We start from the raw sequence: 14,815 nt of genomic DNA, 5'->3' as shown, positions 1-14,815 counted from the left end.
AATATGTACCCAATACCTTTCTTCTCTCTGGAGCGCGAGCGCCTTTCTATTGCGCTCTTATGTATTACCACACTATAATATTGCGCAACCCCAAATAAAATATAGGAAATGCCAAGTCGACTATCTTATAGATACAAAGCTTTATTTTCAGGTCTGGGAAGCCTTATTCAGGCACGTAAGACCTAGCTTTTACTATTACCTTATTTTCCTCGATGTTTACCAGTCGATTTCAACTCCAAGACTGACTCTCAATGTTCTGTCTCCGCTTTATATACCCTTCTGTCACGTGACAAAAGACTCGGAGAACAGTACGGAGTTCAGAACAGGAAGTCATAAAACATACTCTTGAGAACAGAAAGGGATTATTGATTTTCATTAACTACTTCCGCTTCACTTATATAATTTAGGTAGCGGCCATTCATTCATGCTGCTAGGTCATTCTGTCCCGCTATAATCTGACTAATGTTGAGGTCCAACACTGTTTATTAAAAACCGACAGATCTGTGAAAACTACTTGAATATTTATAAGCATACAAAGATAAAGAGTAGTTAATTGCTTAAGTTGGAGACTATCTCAATAAACATTTCAAGTTACTAATAATTCATTATCTTTTTCATATGTTGAGGTCGAATATATTGCCATTTTAAGGGGCATGGTCACGATTTTAGTAAAATATTATTTCAATTTTTAATTTTAATGTTGACAATGCTTCAGTAAAGCATTTTTAGTAAGCAACCAAAATTTGAGTGTCATTCGTCGAGTTACAGAGCTAACAATTATTTTGTATGTAAACAGAGCTTTTGTTTACATTTTGAATGTTGAGGTAAATATTCAAGTTTAAGACCTAAAATGAATGTGTTAAACGTAAGGAACTGTTTATTCTTGCATGAAATGAATAAGAAAATTGACAAATCAGCTTGAAAAAACAGGACACGCGCCTTGTTTATATGACAAAGAATTGTGAGTCTTGTATTTTGCTTATAATACGACTGACTCTCAAATTTCATTTGATCGTTAAAATGCATTTTTAAAGCCTTGTAAATGATAAAACAGAAAATAAGAATTTTACCAAAATCGTGACAATGCCCCTTTAAAATTTCTCATTTAAAAGTCTATAACTATGAATGCTTCTAGGATATCTGATACACAATCCAATAAATATACAAGTTAGAGGCAAATAATCGATACGTTTTTTTTAAGTCCAGTGGTGCGTTTAAACAAAAAAGAGATTGAAGAAACAATCGTTAATGACGAATGCAAAATGTAAATGCATTGTGCACCATGAACCATTATAGCCTCGACAGTTTGATTTCCGATTTAAGGTGAACCATCCTTCCACGAATACGTGCTAGCTGGGTTTGTCAATTTGCCTATTGAGGTTGGGAAACTATCTGAAGGTTACTTTAACGGAGTGGTAACAAACTGATCTTCAAACGGCGCACAAATCCTTTTCTCTGTATGCACGGGTTTATGTGTCTCAAGCGGGATACGGGATTCCCTTTGATTGCATCCAGTGTACAAATAAGTCATTTTTGAGAGGGTTCTGCTTTTAGAATCGGATATGTTTTTATATGCATGCTCTTGAATCTGTTATTGTGATATAATGATAACTAGTCCATCAGACGTGAATAAGCATTAAATTAAGTTGATAGAATCACTTTTTGATTTGTGTGTTTGATATTTGTTCTTTCCCTTTATACTTTGTATTTATATAATATGCCTTCAACCTACACCCACAATTATTGTATATTACTGTTAAATTTTTTCAATGGCAATGTATGTAATGTATACGCCAATGAACTACTACTACTAATTAAATAAATGAAATTATTATCGTCGCCTGTAAACATAAAAACATCTATGTAATTCCTACAGTTTTAATATCAATTTATATTTTTGTCAACATATCTTTTTATAGCTAAAGTTCTTTTAATCATTTATAGAAATTGAAAATAAGATTCAAGAAATCGTATCATTTGCTAAAAATACCTAATAATCCCAACATAAGAATTTTCATTATTATTTTTTTTTTACATTTATTATTCATCTTGTATCTATTGCAGTATTTCAAATATTTCGGGACTTAATTTAACCGGCGAACGGATAATGCTAAAGGTGGTCGCAATAATAGGGCTCAACTCTATAATTATGTACTACCTTCACCAAAAGCATACTGTTTGTGTATTAATTGAAAACTACACAAATAGTACTAGTATCTTTAACCACAACAGGTTTTATGTTAGTCATTCTTAAAACAAACATTAAAAATCTCATTACATAATGTCCTTAATAACATTAAATGTTAAGAAGATGTTTTGTTATTTCATATGTATACATGCATTTATGATACGTGTTTAATATGTGAGATTAAGGAGGGTCCTCAAAACATTCAAGATAATTTGCGTGTTTGTTGCAAAAGTATAAAAAAATAAAAATAAATATGAATATTAACACGACAACATATTTCTGAGTATGTGTTATTAGTCAATAGCAGATATGTCTAACATGTAGAATATGTTATTAGTCAATAGCAGATTTGTCTTAGTATGAGTTATGAGTCTATAGCAGATATGTCTGAGTATGTGTTATTAAACTATAGCAGATATGTCTAACATGTAGTATGTGTAATTAGTCTATAGCAGATATGTCTTAGTATGTGTTATTAGTCTATAGCAGATATGTCTAACATGTAGTATGTGTTATTAGTCTATAGCAGATATGTCTTAGTATGTGTTATTAGTATATAGCAAATATGTTTGAGTATGTGTTATTGGTCTATAGCAGATATGTTTTAGTATGTGTTATAAGTCTATAACATATATGTCTTACATGTAGTATGTGTTATTAGTCTATAGCAGATATGTCTAACATGTAGTATGTGTATATATAGCAGATATGTCTTACATGTAGTATGTGTTATTGGTCTATAGCATATATGTCTAACATGTAGTATGTGTTATTAGTCTTTAGTAGATATGTCTTAGTATGTGTTATTATTCTATAGCAGATATGTCTTACATGTAGTATGTGCTATTAGTCTATAGCAGATATGTTTTAGTATGTGTTATTAGTCTATAGCAGATATGTCTTACATGTAGTATGTGCTATTAGTCTATAGCGGATATGTTTGAGTATGTGTTTCTTTAGTCTATAGCAGATATGTCTTAGTATGTGCTATTAGTCTATAGCAGATATGTCTTAGTATGTGTAATTAGTCAATAGCAGATATGTCTTAGTATGTGTTATTAGTCTATAGCAGATATGTCTTAGTATGTGTTATTAGTCTATAGCAGATATGTCTTACATGTAATATGTGTTATTAGTCTATAGCAGATATGTCCGAGTAACTGTTATTAGTCTATAGCAGATATGTCTTTGTATTTGTAATAAGTCTATAGGAGATATGTCAGAGTATATGTTATGAGTCTATAGCAAATATGTCTTAGTATATTTTATTAATCTATGGCAGATATGTCTTAGTATCTGTTATAAGTCTATAGCAGATATGTCTAACATGTAGTATGTGTTATTAGTCTATAGCAAATATGTCTGAGTAAGTGTTATTAGTCTATAACAGGTGTGTCTTAGTATGTGTAATTAGTCTAAAGCAAATATGATTGTTATAATTGTAATAAGTACAGTATATAGCAGATATGTCTGAGTATGTGTTATTAGTCTATAGCAGATATGTGTAAGTATGTGTTATTAGTCTATAGTAGATATGTCTGCGTATGTGTTATTAGTCTATAGCAGATATGTTTTACATGTAGTATGTGTTATTAGTCTAAAGCAGATATATCTGCGTATGTGTTATTAGTCTATAGCAGATATGTCTTACATGTAGTATGTGTTATTAGTCTAAAGCAGATATATCTGAGTATGTGTTATTAGTCTATAGTACAGTACAGCTCACGAGTATCCCGACACGCACCGTGTAAAAAACACGGTGGAAAACGGTCTGTGTCGCACCGTGTACACGGTGTGACACCGTGTATGTGTATTGGAAAATTCAAGAAAAAGCACCGTGTCGCACCGTGGCCGCCCGTGTGACTCCGTGGCCACTGTGTTACTCCGTGGATATCGTTACCTGAGACGTTGATAGAAATAGCGTATGTTTAGAAATAAAGAAATTATGGCTAAACAAGGGTTGAAACATATATATCCTTTTCATATTTAAAAAAGAAAGAATGTCGTCTAAAGTTGCACGGACCCATAAAATTGTCGAGGCTGTCAACGTGAAGTTAATTTTTTGTGATCTGAAAACTCGACGTAAACGGGTACCTTTTAATTCATTTGTTCTTAAATAAATTGAAATAAATTCACCAAAAATATTTAATAATCAATTAATATATAATCAAAATTCAAATCAATTTAATTCATCTTGTTTTTTTCTAAACACACGTGATGTTGTAACTGACGATCCTATTAAAATGTCGGGAGCTTAAACGTCTTATTTCTGTTATCTGTAAATACTTTCAGATTTATTAATTAATTTACAGCCTTACTTTAAACCAATTAAAAATGAGAAAAGAAAACATTTCAGATCATGTTTTTCTAAAAACATGTGCTGTTGAAGTGCTGTTGAAAATAACTACCCCATATTACCGGTGATTCGAATAATTTGGACTTCAGCTATTTATGTAGCAATAAATAAACAAAAATTCACTTTTATATTATAGATTATAGATAAATACATGTACAAACTCTTGTTAAATTATATTCAAGCATTGTACATGTATCAAAAATATACCCGAATTTCATAAAATAACTTTCAACTTTATTTCCGTATAGCTCGTAATGGCCTCGTGATTTCACATGAAAAAATCACTCGTGCGTTGTACGGAAGCTGATCAGATACACAGCATTGTCTTTCATCTTGGGTTCTATACACAACAGGTGTTATTGTCTGTCTTGTTAGGTGTCATTGGAATTTACAACTAACTGTGTGTATATTTGGACGTCTGAACAGGTGTACTCGAGATGCCGTTATTCACACCTGTATGGTAACTCATCACAACCCGTCGTGTGTATGGTCTGAATATATCTTACTTCTACCTTGTTAGTTCAATGATTTTTCCTAATCTCTAACAAACAAAAAAATTGTCTGTACATATGTACACAAACAACTACACGTAAGACTATCGGCGCGTGGATCCGGGGAACAATTTAGCAACTCTATAAATGCGGGAATTTCACAAAGTATTAACTTGCTATAAGAAATTATTTACCGGGTACACATACATGTATGTACAAAAAAACCTGATTGATTAAAAAGATGAATGAGATAAATAAATACCGGTAACTTTTTGCAAGCATTTAGAATAAACACAACTTTATTGATGTGAAATAGCGTCAAGATTTTAACGAAAAATCTTATTACTTTGTGAACTTTACAAACTTTTAGTCATTGTGTTGAAATCGTTATTAAAACCATGGATCTAAAATAAATGAATTAAATTCATACAAATAGAACTCTTATAATTCTAAAATGATTGCACAAAAGTACAGAGAGAGAGAGAGAGAGAGAGAGAGAGAGAGAGATTTTACAACGTAATATTCCAACCCTCATGCATGCAGTATAAGAATGAAGAAACTAAACATTTCAAACACTGAATACTTCATTGTTAAACATTTTTCTATTTTTCGGACTTAAAAAAACAATAGAACGACATTTTTCCCATATCATGGAAGGAGCACGTGGTCTATCTCGCGGGCTGATTTGATTGACAGGGATAGCACGTGGACCCTGACTGCATATATTCTATCGCAGTTTTAGGGAAAAGGGTTCAATATAATGGAAACTATAAATCTAACTTATTACACTAAATTACAAGTAAAATGTACTTAAATTAAACTCATACTGTTACTCTCTCTCTCTCTCTCTCTCTCTCTTTCTCTCTCTCTCTCCCTCTCTCTCTCTCTCTCTCTCTCTCTCTCTCTCTCTCTCTCTCTCTCTCTCTCTCTCTCTCTCTCTCTCTCTCTCTCTCTCTTATATGACGATCATTAAACAACCAAACAGTAATTATTGCAATACTGAGTAGTTTCTTGGAACACAAATAATTTCTAAACTCAAGTTGCTATAAAGATGAAATAAAAAATTATCAAGTACCGATCCACGGATTCTTAGCGCTATGAATATGTACAATGCGGTACTACAAGGACAAGTACATCACACATATGTATAAAAGAAGGAAAATTTGAAAATATATTAGATATAAAGCTGTATAATTACATTATTTAGAGAAAGTACATTTGTTTTCAACAACCCGTTAGATTTGTTATCGTTGAATAGAGTATAAGTGAGAAAAGATCACAGTTATGGTTCTATGCACTATTGAAACTGCCAATCTACAGTAACTATGATAATTACTACGTTTAAAAACGGACTGAAACAAAAACTTATGGAACCGTTTATTTGAATTTTAAAAAGGAAAAGAAAGTGTTAGTGCTTAATTGATCAAACCTTTATTTGGGCGATATCGATTTTTAATATTAACAAAAATCAACCGTGTCAATCGCATACGTCTGAAAATTGCGTGCATACAAATTTTATTTATTTCTATTTCTTTGTCTTTTTCTTTGATTCTCTTACGTACATCAATAAATATTTTATTGTTTATAAGTTTTATTCCTAAATCCTCCTTTTTTCACAGGTAAATACCGCGTGTTACACCGTGTTACTGTCCGTGTTGCATCGCGGTGCACCGTGTCGCACCGTGTTTTTTCTCGTTCTGTGGCCGTAACAGAGAACAATAGATCAAAGGTACCGACACTTCCACGCTCAGCGTGGACTTTCAAACACGGTGGTCGGTGTTTTTGTCGGGATACTCGTGAGCTGTACTGTAGATATGTCTTAGTATGTGCCATTAGTCTATAGTAGATATGTCTGGGTATGTGTAATTAGTCTATAGCAGATATGTCTGAGAATGTGTTATTAGTATTGTTTACACTGACTATGCATCCATTTATATTTTGCCTCTAAACCGTTTGGTTTTGAGCTTATAAGCTCAACAAAAATCAGCAACACTTTCATTACCATGAGATCGTCAGTATGATTTCACGGTACGCTGACTGATACATCCCATTATCGTGACAGACCCGTTTAATACCCGATATAACAAGATGAGCTGGAATCATTGAGAGATATGTATGTAGATTTTATGCATTTGATGCATTTTGTACAAGACACTGAGCGTGTCAGAATGAGAAAACTTATTCATTATAATCACCAAAACGGAAGAAAGACATATCGCTTGATCAAACTCTAATTACGTTGTATAATAATGCGAGTGATTTTTTCAAATGAAACATTACTCGATACTTTTTGCACTTTCTGACTAATAAAATGTGTTTTCTAGAACTTTTATAATATTTTCATTTGGTTGCTTATTACGACACCATCCATCTTTCTCATTCTTCTGTTGGTCTATATGTTTCATTATTTAGCCATAGTGTTTTTTCTTTCTAGTAACTGTATTCGATCTTCTTTTTTTTATCAAATAGACTTTTCCGACAAAGAGACAAATATTGATCAACAGTTTACATGCTATTTCATTCTTCTGATGTTCAATTCATAAATACAATTATAAACACGCTTCGAACAAACATATTAAAGAAATGTGAATTAAAGATTTGGCAGAAAAGGCTCTTTCGAAAATAATAAAATACTCCCTCTATGTTTTAACCATTTCCAAGCATGTTTTATGGAATTGGCAAGTTATAAACTGATATACTTTGAGGCCTATATGCGGGTAAATTTGCCTTTAAAAATCTTCCACAGTCTTATATTCTGTGAAAGACTTATTGTAAGATATCAATATCAATTTTTCTTAAATGTAGCTGTTTTTGCGTGTGTTGTGCGACTGTTGCTCAACGTGTCTCATGTAATCTTGCAACGTTTTATTATCATTGCAAGATTTATCGGTTTCAGTTTTCATGCTTCGCCAAAAGTATATACTGGATATTTGGTTATTTTCGCCCCGTGTAATTTTCGCTTTTACTTACGGTTTTGCCTCGTCTTGAATTCGTCCCAATTATGTAGTGGTTAAAGAGAGATACTAGTAATATGAGACATTGGAATTTTAAAAGTCTTAATCCGTTTACTGAGAAAAAGATCGCAACAATCGAAAATAAAACGGGGCAAATACCCCTTATACAGTAAACACTGTACAAGCATATCTGTTTCAGACCACAATTGACCTTGATTTTGCTTTTGTCATCTTCTTGAGCGGTATCTTCTCTTGCATCCTACTGACAACGATTTCTACTAAAGAGCGTCGGAAACGGGCGGTGTATGTACAGTATGTACAAGTATACCCCCTCTGACTCGTACGAGCATTCGTAAGATGAAACGCATGATCGGATAAGCCTCGCTCGTCCTATCGCACCGGGGCACGTTCAATCGTCCGATCATCTGGTCTTTCGTGCGATCCTATCGCATTATCTTGCAACACTCGCTTTCATCGTAAAACAGTCGCATATAGACGCAAGATATATCGCAAGATTCGAATTCAATGCGTTTACATACACAACGGTCGCTCTGAATCGTACTCGTACGAGTATTTTTTCATATGCGATTATTTTGGCAACAGTTTACGAACCATATCTAATTTTTACGGTTGCACGAATATTTTGTCGCCTCTGATTGTGCGCCAATTGTAAAAAGGGCTTTACCTGATATTAAATGGTTGTTATATATATTTCCTTTTTTATGAATTGGAATCCAAATTTAAAAAAAAAGAAAAGTTAAATCAGCAAAACGAACACCTTTAAAAAATTACAGGAAATTCAAACTATGCATTAATATCTTTTCTCCTAATGACGATGGAAAAGAAGATAAATGGAAGTTAATCAAATGTCTTCTTTTTATAAGAACTAGAAAAGAGGATTTAAAAAAAAAATAAGAATTCGTATCTGCAATTCTTGATAAAACTTTCGCAATTGACATTCCTATTATTCTTGTAAAAGCTTCACGCATAAAATTTAAAAAAATTTTCCATGTAGTTTACATAACATCTTCTTCTGAGAACAAAAACAAAACGTTTGTTATTATGTCCGTTAATCTCTTTACAAATAATGTAGAGGTCATGGCCTTCTGTGCCTGTTCAGGTCTTAAACTCTGATATGTCCGTATAGCTACCATCTTGGTTTTAGTTAGAATTGTTTTGTCCACTCTCAGCAAAGTAAGACGAAATCTAAATCCAAGGTTATAATGTTTACAGAGCTCTCAAGCTTTAGAAAATACTGGCCCAAAATAAGGAGTTTGAATCCTAGATGAGACCAATATAGCAATATACTGAACATGTATAGAACATATATTCTTTTCTTCTTTTATATTTAGACAAGTTGGAAAAAATCTTTCTCATTTGGATAAAGATCATTTTCCGAAACATGTTTTATTTTAAGCAACGGTCCTAGATTTCATAATACCGATGGACCAGCCACTGAGAAAATTTGATAAGGACATATCCTCAGATATATTTTTGAGAATTATGAAAATATTTTGTTCATATTTTATTTATACTGTGGAGTATGGGCCATTAACTCAAGAAATTAAGGGCAGTGATCCATGTACAGTGTACTTTAAGATACACTTGAACTTAATTTACTGGAAGATGTCGTCTTTGCTTTTTTTGTGACAAGCAATGAAATGTCACGTTTTTTGTGTGTGGGTTTTGTTTATCTCAATGTTGGATTTCTCTTTATCTCAGTGTTGCATTTCCAGCTGTCTTGCCTCATATAGCAATGAACTTAAGCATATGAAATAATTTATAACATGCATATTGATCAGTTAGATTGTACAAGGTAGGGCACAGTTATAGCAAATGTTAGAATACTCAGGCCTACAATAAAAATCCATCTGCATGAGATATTAAAAGATATGAAAGATAGTCAAATAAAACTTTAATTTGCGTCTGGCAATGCATTACACGGTATACACGTATTATAGATAAAATCAACAGAAATGATGAGTAATAAATGTTATTGTTTTACGAGTTTTTCTCATGTAATGAACTTTGTGGGCTAATTAATGCTAATTTATTTTCATTTTATCTATATCAGCAATAAAAATATTCGTCTTTTGTCAAATGTAACAGCCGCTTTTTTTTCCTATAAATTTTACAGAGTGGTATGTCATTCAATGAAAATAAATTACGTTACGAAGCTACAAGTGAATTCAATATATTTCATATATTAACAGGCATTCTGAGAGTATTGCATAAGCAATACACGTCCCCTACCGGTTTGTATTATTCTATGAAAGCTTCCAAGCACACAACTATTTCAGAGCTATTGTAAACGAGATGTCATGCTTTAATCAGAGTTAAAGAACAGAGGAAATTAAAACTATATAGTAAATATAGAAATTAAATACAAAATAGGTAAAATCATCTCCTGTAATTTCGCCAAGTCTATTCTGTATTCGCTGGTAAAAATTTGTGAAAACAATGCACTGTTATGCAGAATTTCATTTCTTACCGTCTTCTGTAGCTGTACCCCGAATCAAACCAAACAGTTAAACAGCCTAACCCGACAACGAACCCGATTGTAATAATACAAAAAAAACCCTGCCGATAAATCTACAACACAATGCTTGACACTATTTTTCAGAATTTATTTGTTTGTTAGATATGATAAAAGGAATGGTACAAGTAACGCACGATATCATTACTGACTACATACTGGCCTCGTTTATTCAATACACACCGAACCCGATAACGAACCCGAACATTAAAAAATTGGAATATAAAAAATTATTTTTCTCGAAAATATGTCAATCAGATGCTACAAAAGTGTAAACTTGATCTGTAGTTTTACATTTTGAAGCTGTTCAGCAAGTTTCATATTATTCCTCAATTGCATAAAGAAAAAAAATGTGGAAAACTGAAGTGGGACAGACAGACGAACGGACGGACGGACAGACGGACGGACTGACGGACGCAGAGGAAAGCTATAGTCCCCTCCGGTGAAACCGGTAGGGGACTAATAAAGAGATAGGCTAGCGTTTTTGACGTGTCTGGATATGAAGAGTGTACACTGTGTGTCCGTTGGGTGCATTTGCTGGTGAGGAAACATTGCTTGCATAAAGTATTAACCATTTTCATTGCGTATTAACAGTTTGCATTATGTATTAACAATCTGCATTGCGTAATCACAATTCGTTATCGAGCTTAATCTTCCTCCCAACATTACACCGTTGATCGATAACGTATATTCTCTCTCAAGAGAATGTTACTTGATTCTAACGCCGTAATCTATTTCAAATATCATATCATGTTTAATAATTTGAATACTAGCATATGACAATTTTAACTAAAAAAAAACCAATCAGCTACACTTAAATAAAATTATATTGATTGTTATTTCTGATGGCACACTGTCTGACTTAATGTGTCGCTATAGTTTATTTTCAGTTTGAACGCGCATTTTCACTGGTCAGATATGTACAAGTTTACCTTGTAATCGTAACACTAGTTGGTTAAAACGTTCCAACATAACTTATGTTAACCAAAAAAAAGAAAATACTAAGGGATTCCTATCTTTTGATAACCAGTTTTCAATTTTTATAATAATTGGGACTGGCCTTTGAGCAGTATGTAATACATGTACAAACGGTCATATGGCAACACCAATGATATAACCATCCCACTGGAAAATACTTATTTCAAACAAATTAATCTACAAATAGTTTCCGGCTGTGCCAAAAAAAAAAAAAAAAAAAAAAAAAAAAAAACGAAGCTCGTTCGAACCCCTGATTTTTTCCGGTTTCTGTGGCTTGCGAAACTGCTTCATTTACTGCGGTAGGTGGTTTGGCCATTTTTAAAATGGATTTTCATTTCAAAATGTCTCAGACAGAGAAGACAACATTTGTGACATTCCTCTCTCTCTCTCTCTCTCTCTCTCTCTCTCTCTCTCTCTCTCTCTCTCTCTCTCTATTATTAATACTAAATAGGGCTGCTTAAGCATTAGGACGAAACTTAATTTTGATATGCTACGCAAATGTAATGATTATTTTTGAGACGACAGATAATGAAATGGTTGCGACTTAATTTATTCAATGCATATTGCATGTATTTGTACATTAGATTAACTTATTTGTCTCATACAAATGTTACAATATCCTAGTATTTGATATCTTACAACATTATATGTATACTTAAAATGACGTTTTCTTTTGTCTACAAGATTTACAATTATTCACAAATGTTTTCATTGATATCATCATTCTAATTCTAATTGGGGAAAAAAATAAAAAAAATTGATTGCAAAGCTCAATTTCCGAGTGTGGGAATTTAAGACTAATCACACCAATAATTTTCAAACTTGTCATGCCACATATATCTCTAAACAAACAGTCCCTTGATTGCATAGTTAAGTACCTTAAGTGAGGGAATTAAAAAAATATTAATAATACCGTGTTAAAGTGTCAATTTGAATTTAGTGGGTAGGTAAATAATACAAAATTTAAAGTATGAAAACTATTGAAAATTGTGTATCTACACTTATCCCATGTACCCAGAATTTTACAGTTTGATCCACGCTGTAATTTAGAACCTTACTTCGCCTTCAAGTAAAGTTTATATCTCTCACCAAACAGCTTCCGGACTTATTCTATAAGTGAGTGAATTAAAGGAAAATGGTACACACTATAAATAAGAGACTTACCATGTCACCGAGATATATCACTGATCAAGCCGCTGGACATCAAAACCCTTCGGCAAAGCTACCCACTGCACATCTCATACAGCTGCAATATACATGGTAAAACTCCTGCGATGTGAGACAATCGGGCTCTGCAAGAGGGTAAAATTTTAATATTTAATGTTATTCATCTCTCTGTCATACTTCATAAATCATTCGACCATTTCCCGCGTGTAGTCGATAATCCAGAAACCGAAAAATACTATTTCATTATTTTGTCTTCGAATTGCTATAAATGTTCACATGAGCGAGTTGCTTTCAGCGTGTTCAATTATTTGATCTGAAACGGCTGGTTCTGTACTACAAAACGCAATTTGTTATGGGCAATCAATATCAAAGGATTCTGTGTTAACTAGAAATTGTAATTGCGAATTGATGGTGAATCTTCCGGAACAAAATTTTGTCATGAATAAAAAATAAACAATGCAATAGTTTCCCCATTGTACTAAATTAGCATACAGAAAAAAAAGACTTTGATACTTTATGCAATTGGCAATTTAGACAATAAAACATTATATATTCTCTTTCTTTAAATAAAGAAATCATTCTTGATTCACCCATGCGATGTATAGAAAAATTTGATTAAATGTCGAACTTATAAAAAATAAAAACGTCAGTCTACTTAATTTTCTATTTATTGGAACAAAAGATGTCGGGATATATGAACCTCTAAATCATTTACAGGATAGGATCTCGATTATACTTTTTTTTTTTGCTGCCAGCGGATCGACTTAAATTTGACATTCTCTATAAAATAGTTGTTTTGTTCCGAACCAATCAATATTAATCCATTGAAATATTTTTTTCTTACAATCAATTTGAGAATGCATTCACAACGAAGCAAGGGTGTATCCCTTATTTCCAAGTGTGGTTTTGAAGAGGTTCATTACTTTTTTTAATTCTAAAGTAGATAATGGGGTTCTTGTTTTAAAATACAAAATCTAAAAACAAAAGTCCAATTTGGGAGTGGCTTATCCATTTGTGTGTCAACATTTTATGGCATGGTTTTAACAAGCTTTTCGAATTTAAATCAGACGGCTCTGTAACTATTGATCTTTGAGAACGTGGTGATAATTACTCGCAATGTGTTTTATGTGCTTAGCTTAAACTTTGAAATAACACTTTGCATTGTAGTATCAGTCAAAAACATTTTACCTATATAATAAATCTAGGATCTTTATTCAAATATTCATTCTTTTATTTTTATATCAAATATTGTCCTTTTATATTTCATATCTAGAAGATAACCAAAAGATTTTTAATTTTTATTTATGCCAGCCTCAATTATAAAAGACATATCTAATGAAGTTTAAAGGAATCAAAATTATGGTATTCACCTCAGTTAATATGAACTACCTTAATGTACATATTTGTATTTTGCATGCCTTACTCTATAACAACATACATTGTTTTATTGTTTTATTGTGCTGTCAGTGATTTTTTTTTAAATAATAAAATGACGTTTTTCATAAATACGTTTTAATTAATCCATTTGTATGTGCTTATATTTGCTTTTTCATAATGCTTTGTTTATTTTCTGTTAAGTAGATTACTAGGAACTCCTAATGATTTATTTTTTGCGTAGGCGGCGTTTAAACATAAGATACAATCTTATATCATAATAACGAGTACTTGACTATCGCTCGGCAACACCAATCATCGACTAAAATTTTTTTAGTCGATTTTCCGTTATAACGGGGATAGAATTTAAAAATAGTATATATTTTTTCTTAACGAAGCAGTTTTTGGGGCTATAAATGAAAAAAAACAAAACCCAGTTTTCTTTTCTCGATATGTTTAATCCGTATACTCGTAAGTAAGTTCACTCTTTTCCATCGGTGTCTTTGGTGTATTTTTGAGGCGGCTAATAATTGATCTCATTTTATTTACTTAAGTAGGCATGTACTTGAGAACAATTTGTGTTTGTTCTTTATTTAAGTTATTTATTAGATTAAGCGTTTGTTAAATCAAAAATTTAATCAGATCAATAATTATCTCCAAGACGTTTGTTTTCAAAATCATTTATATTCGATTGTTGATCATTAAGCACGGACAATATGACTTACCGTGGAACATGGTCACATTTAATTTGCCTAAGATGATAGGGGGTTT

The 14,815-nt window shown here is 32.2% G+C and overlaps 1 protein-coding gene across 1 annotated transcript in view; it reads right to left on the bottom strand.

Moving 5' to 3' along the window:
• Window positions 1-12,985, bottom strand: part of LOC128163963 (uncharacterized) — a 29,982-nt gene extending 16,997 nt beyond the window's left edge. Inside the window, exon 1 of the mRNA XM_052827663.1 lies at window positions 12,668-12,985. Within this exon, the coding sequence (XP_052683623.1) occupies window positions 12,668-12,670 (3 nt within the window). The 5' untranslated portion in view covers window positions 12,671-12,985. The remainder of the gene's footprint in view (window positions 1-12,667) is intronic.
• Window positions 12,986-14,815: the final 1,830 nt, after the last annotated feature.

The sequence above is a fragment of the Crassostrea angulata genome, chromosome 9, assembly GCF_025612915.1.
Source record: "Crassostrea angulata isolate pt1a10 chromosome 9, ASM2561291v2, whole genome shotgun sequence".
Taxonomy (NCBI): Eukaryota; Metazoa; Mollusca; class Bivalvia; order Ostreida; family Ostreidae; genus Magallana; species Magallana angulata.
The sequence above is the reverse complement of the archived record's forward strand: the minus strand, read 5'-3'. Positions and strand labels throughout refer to the sequence as shown.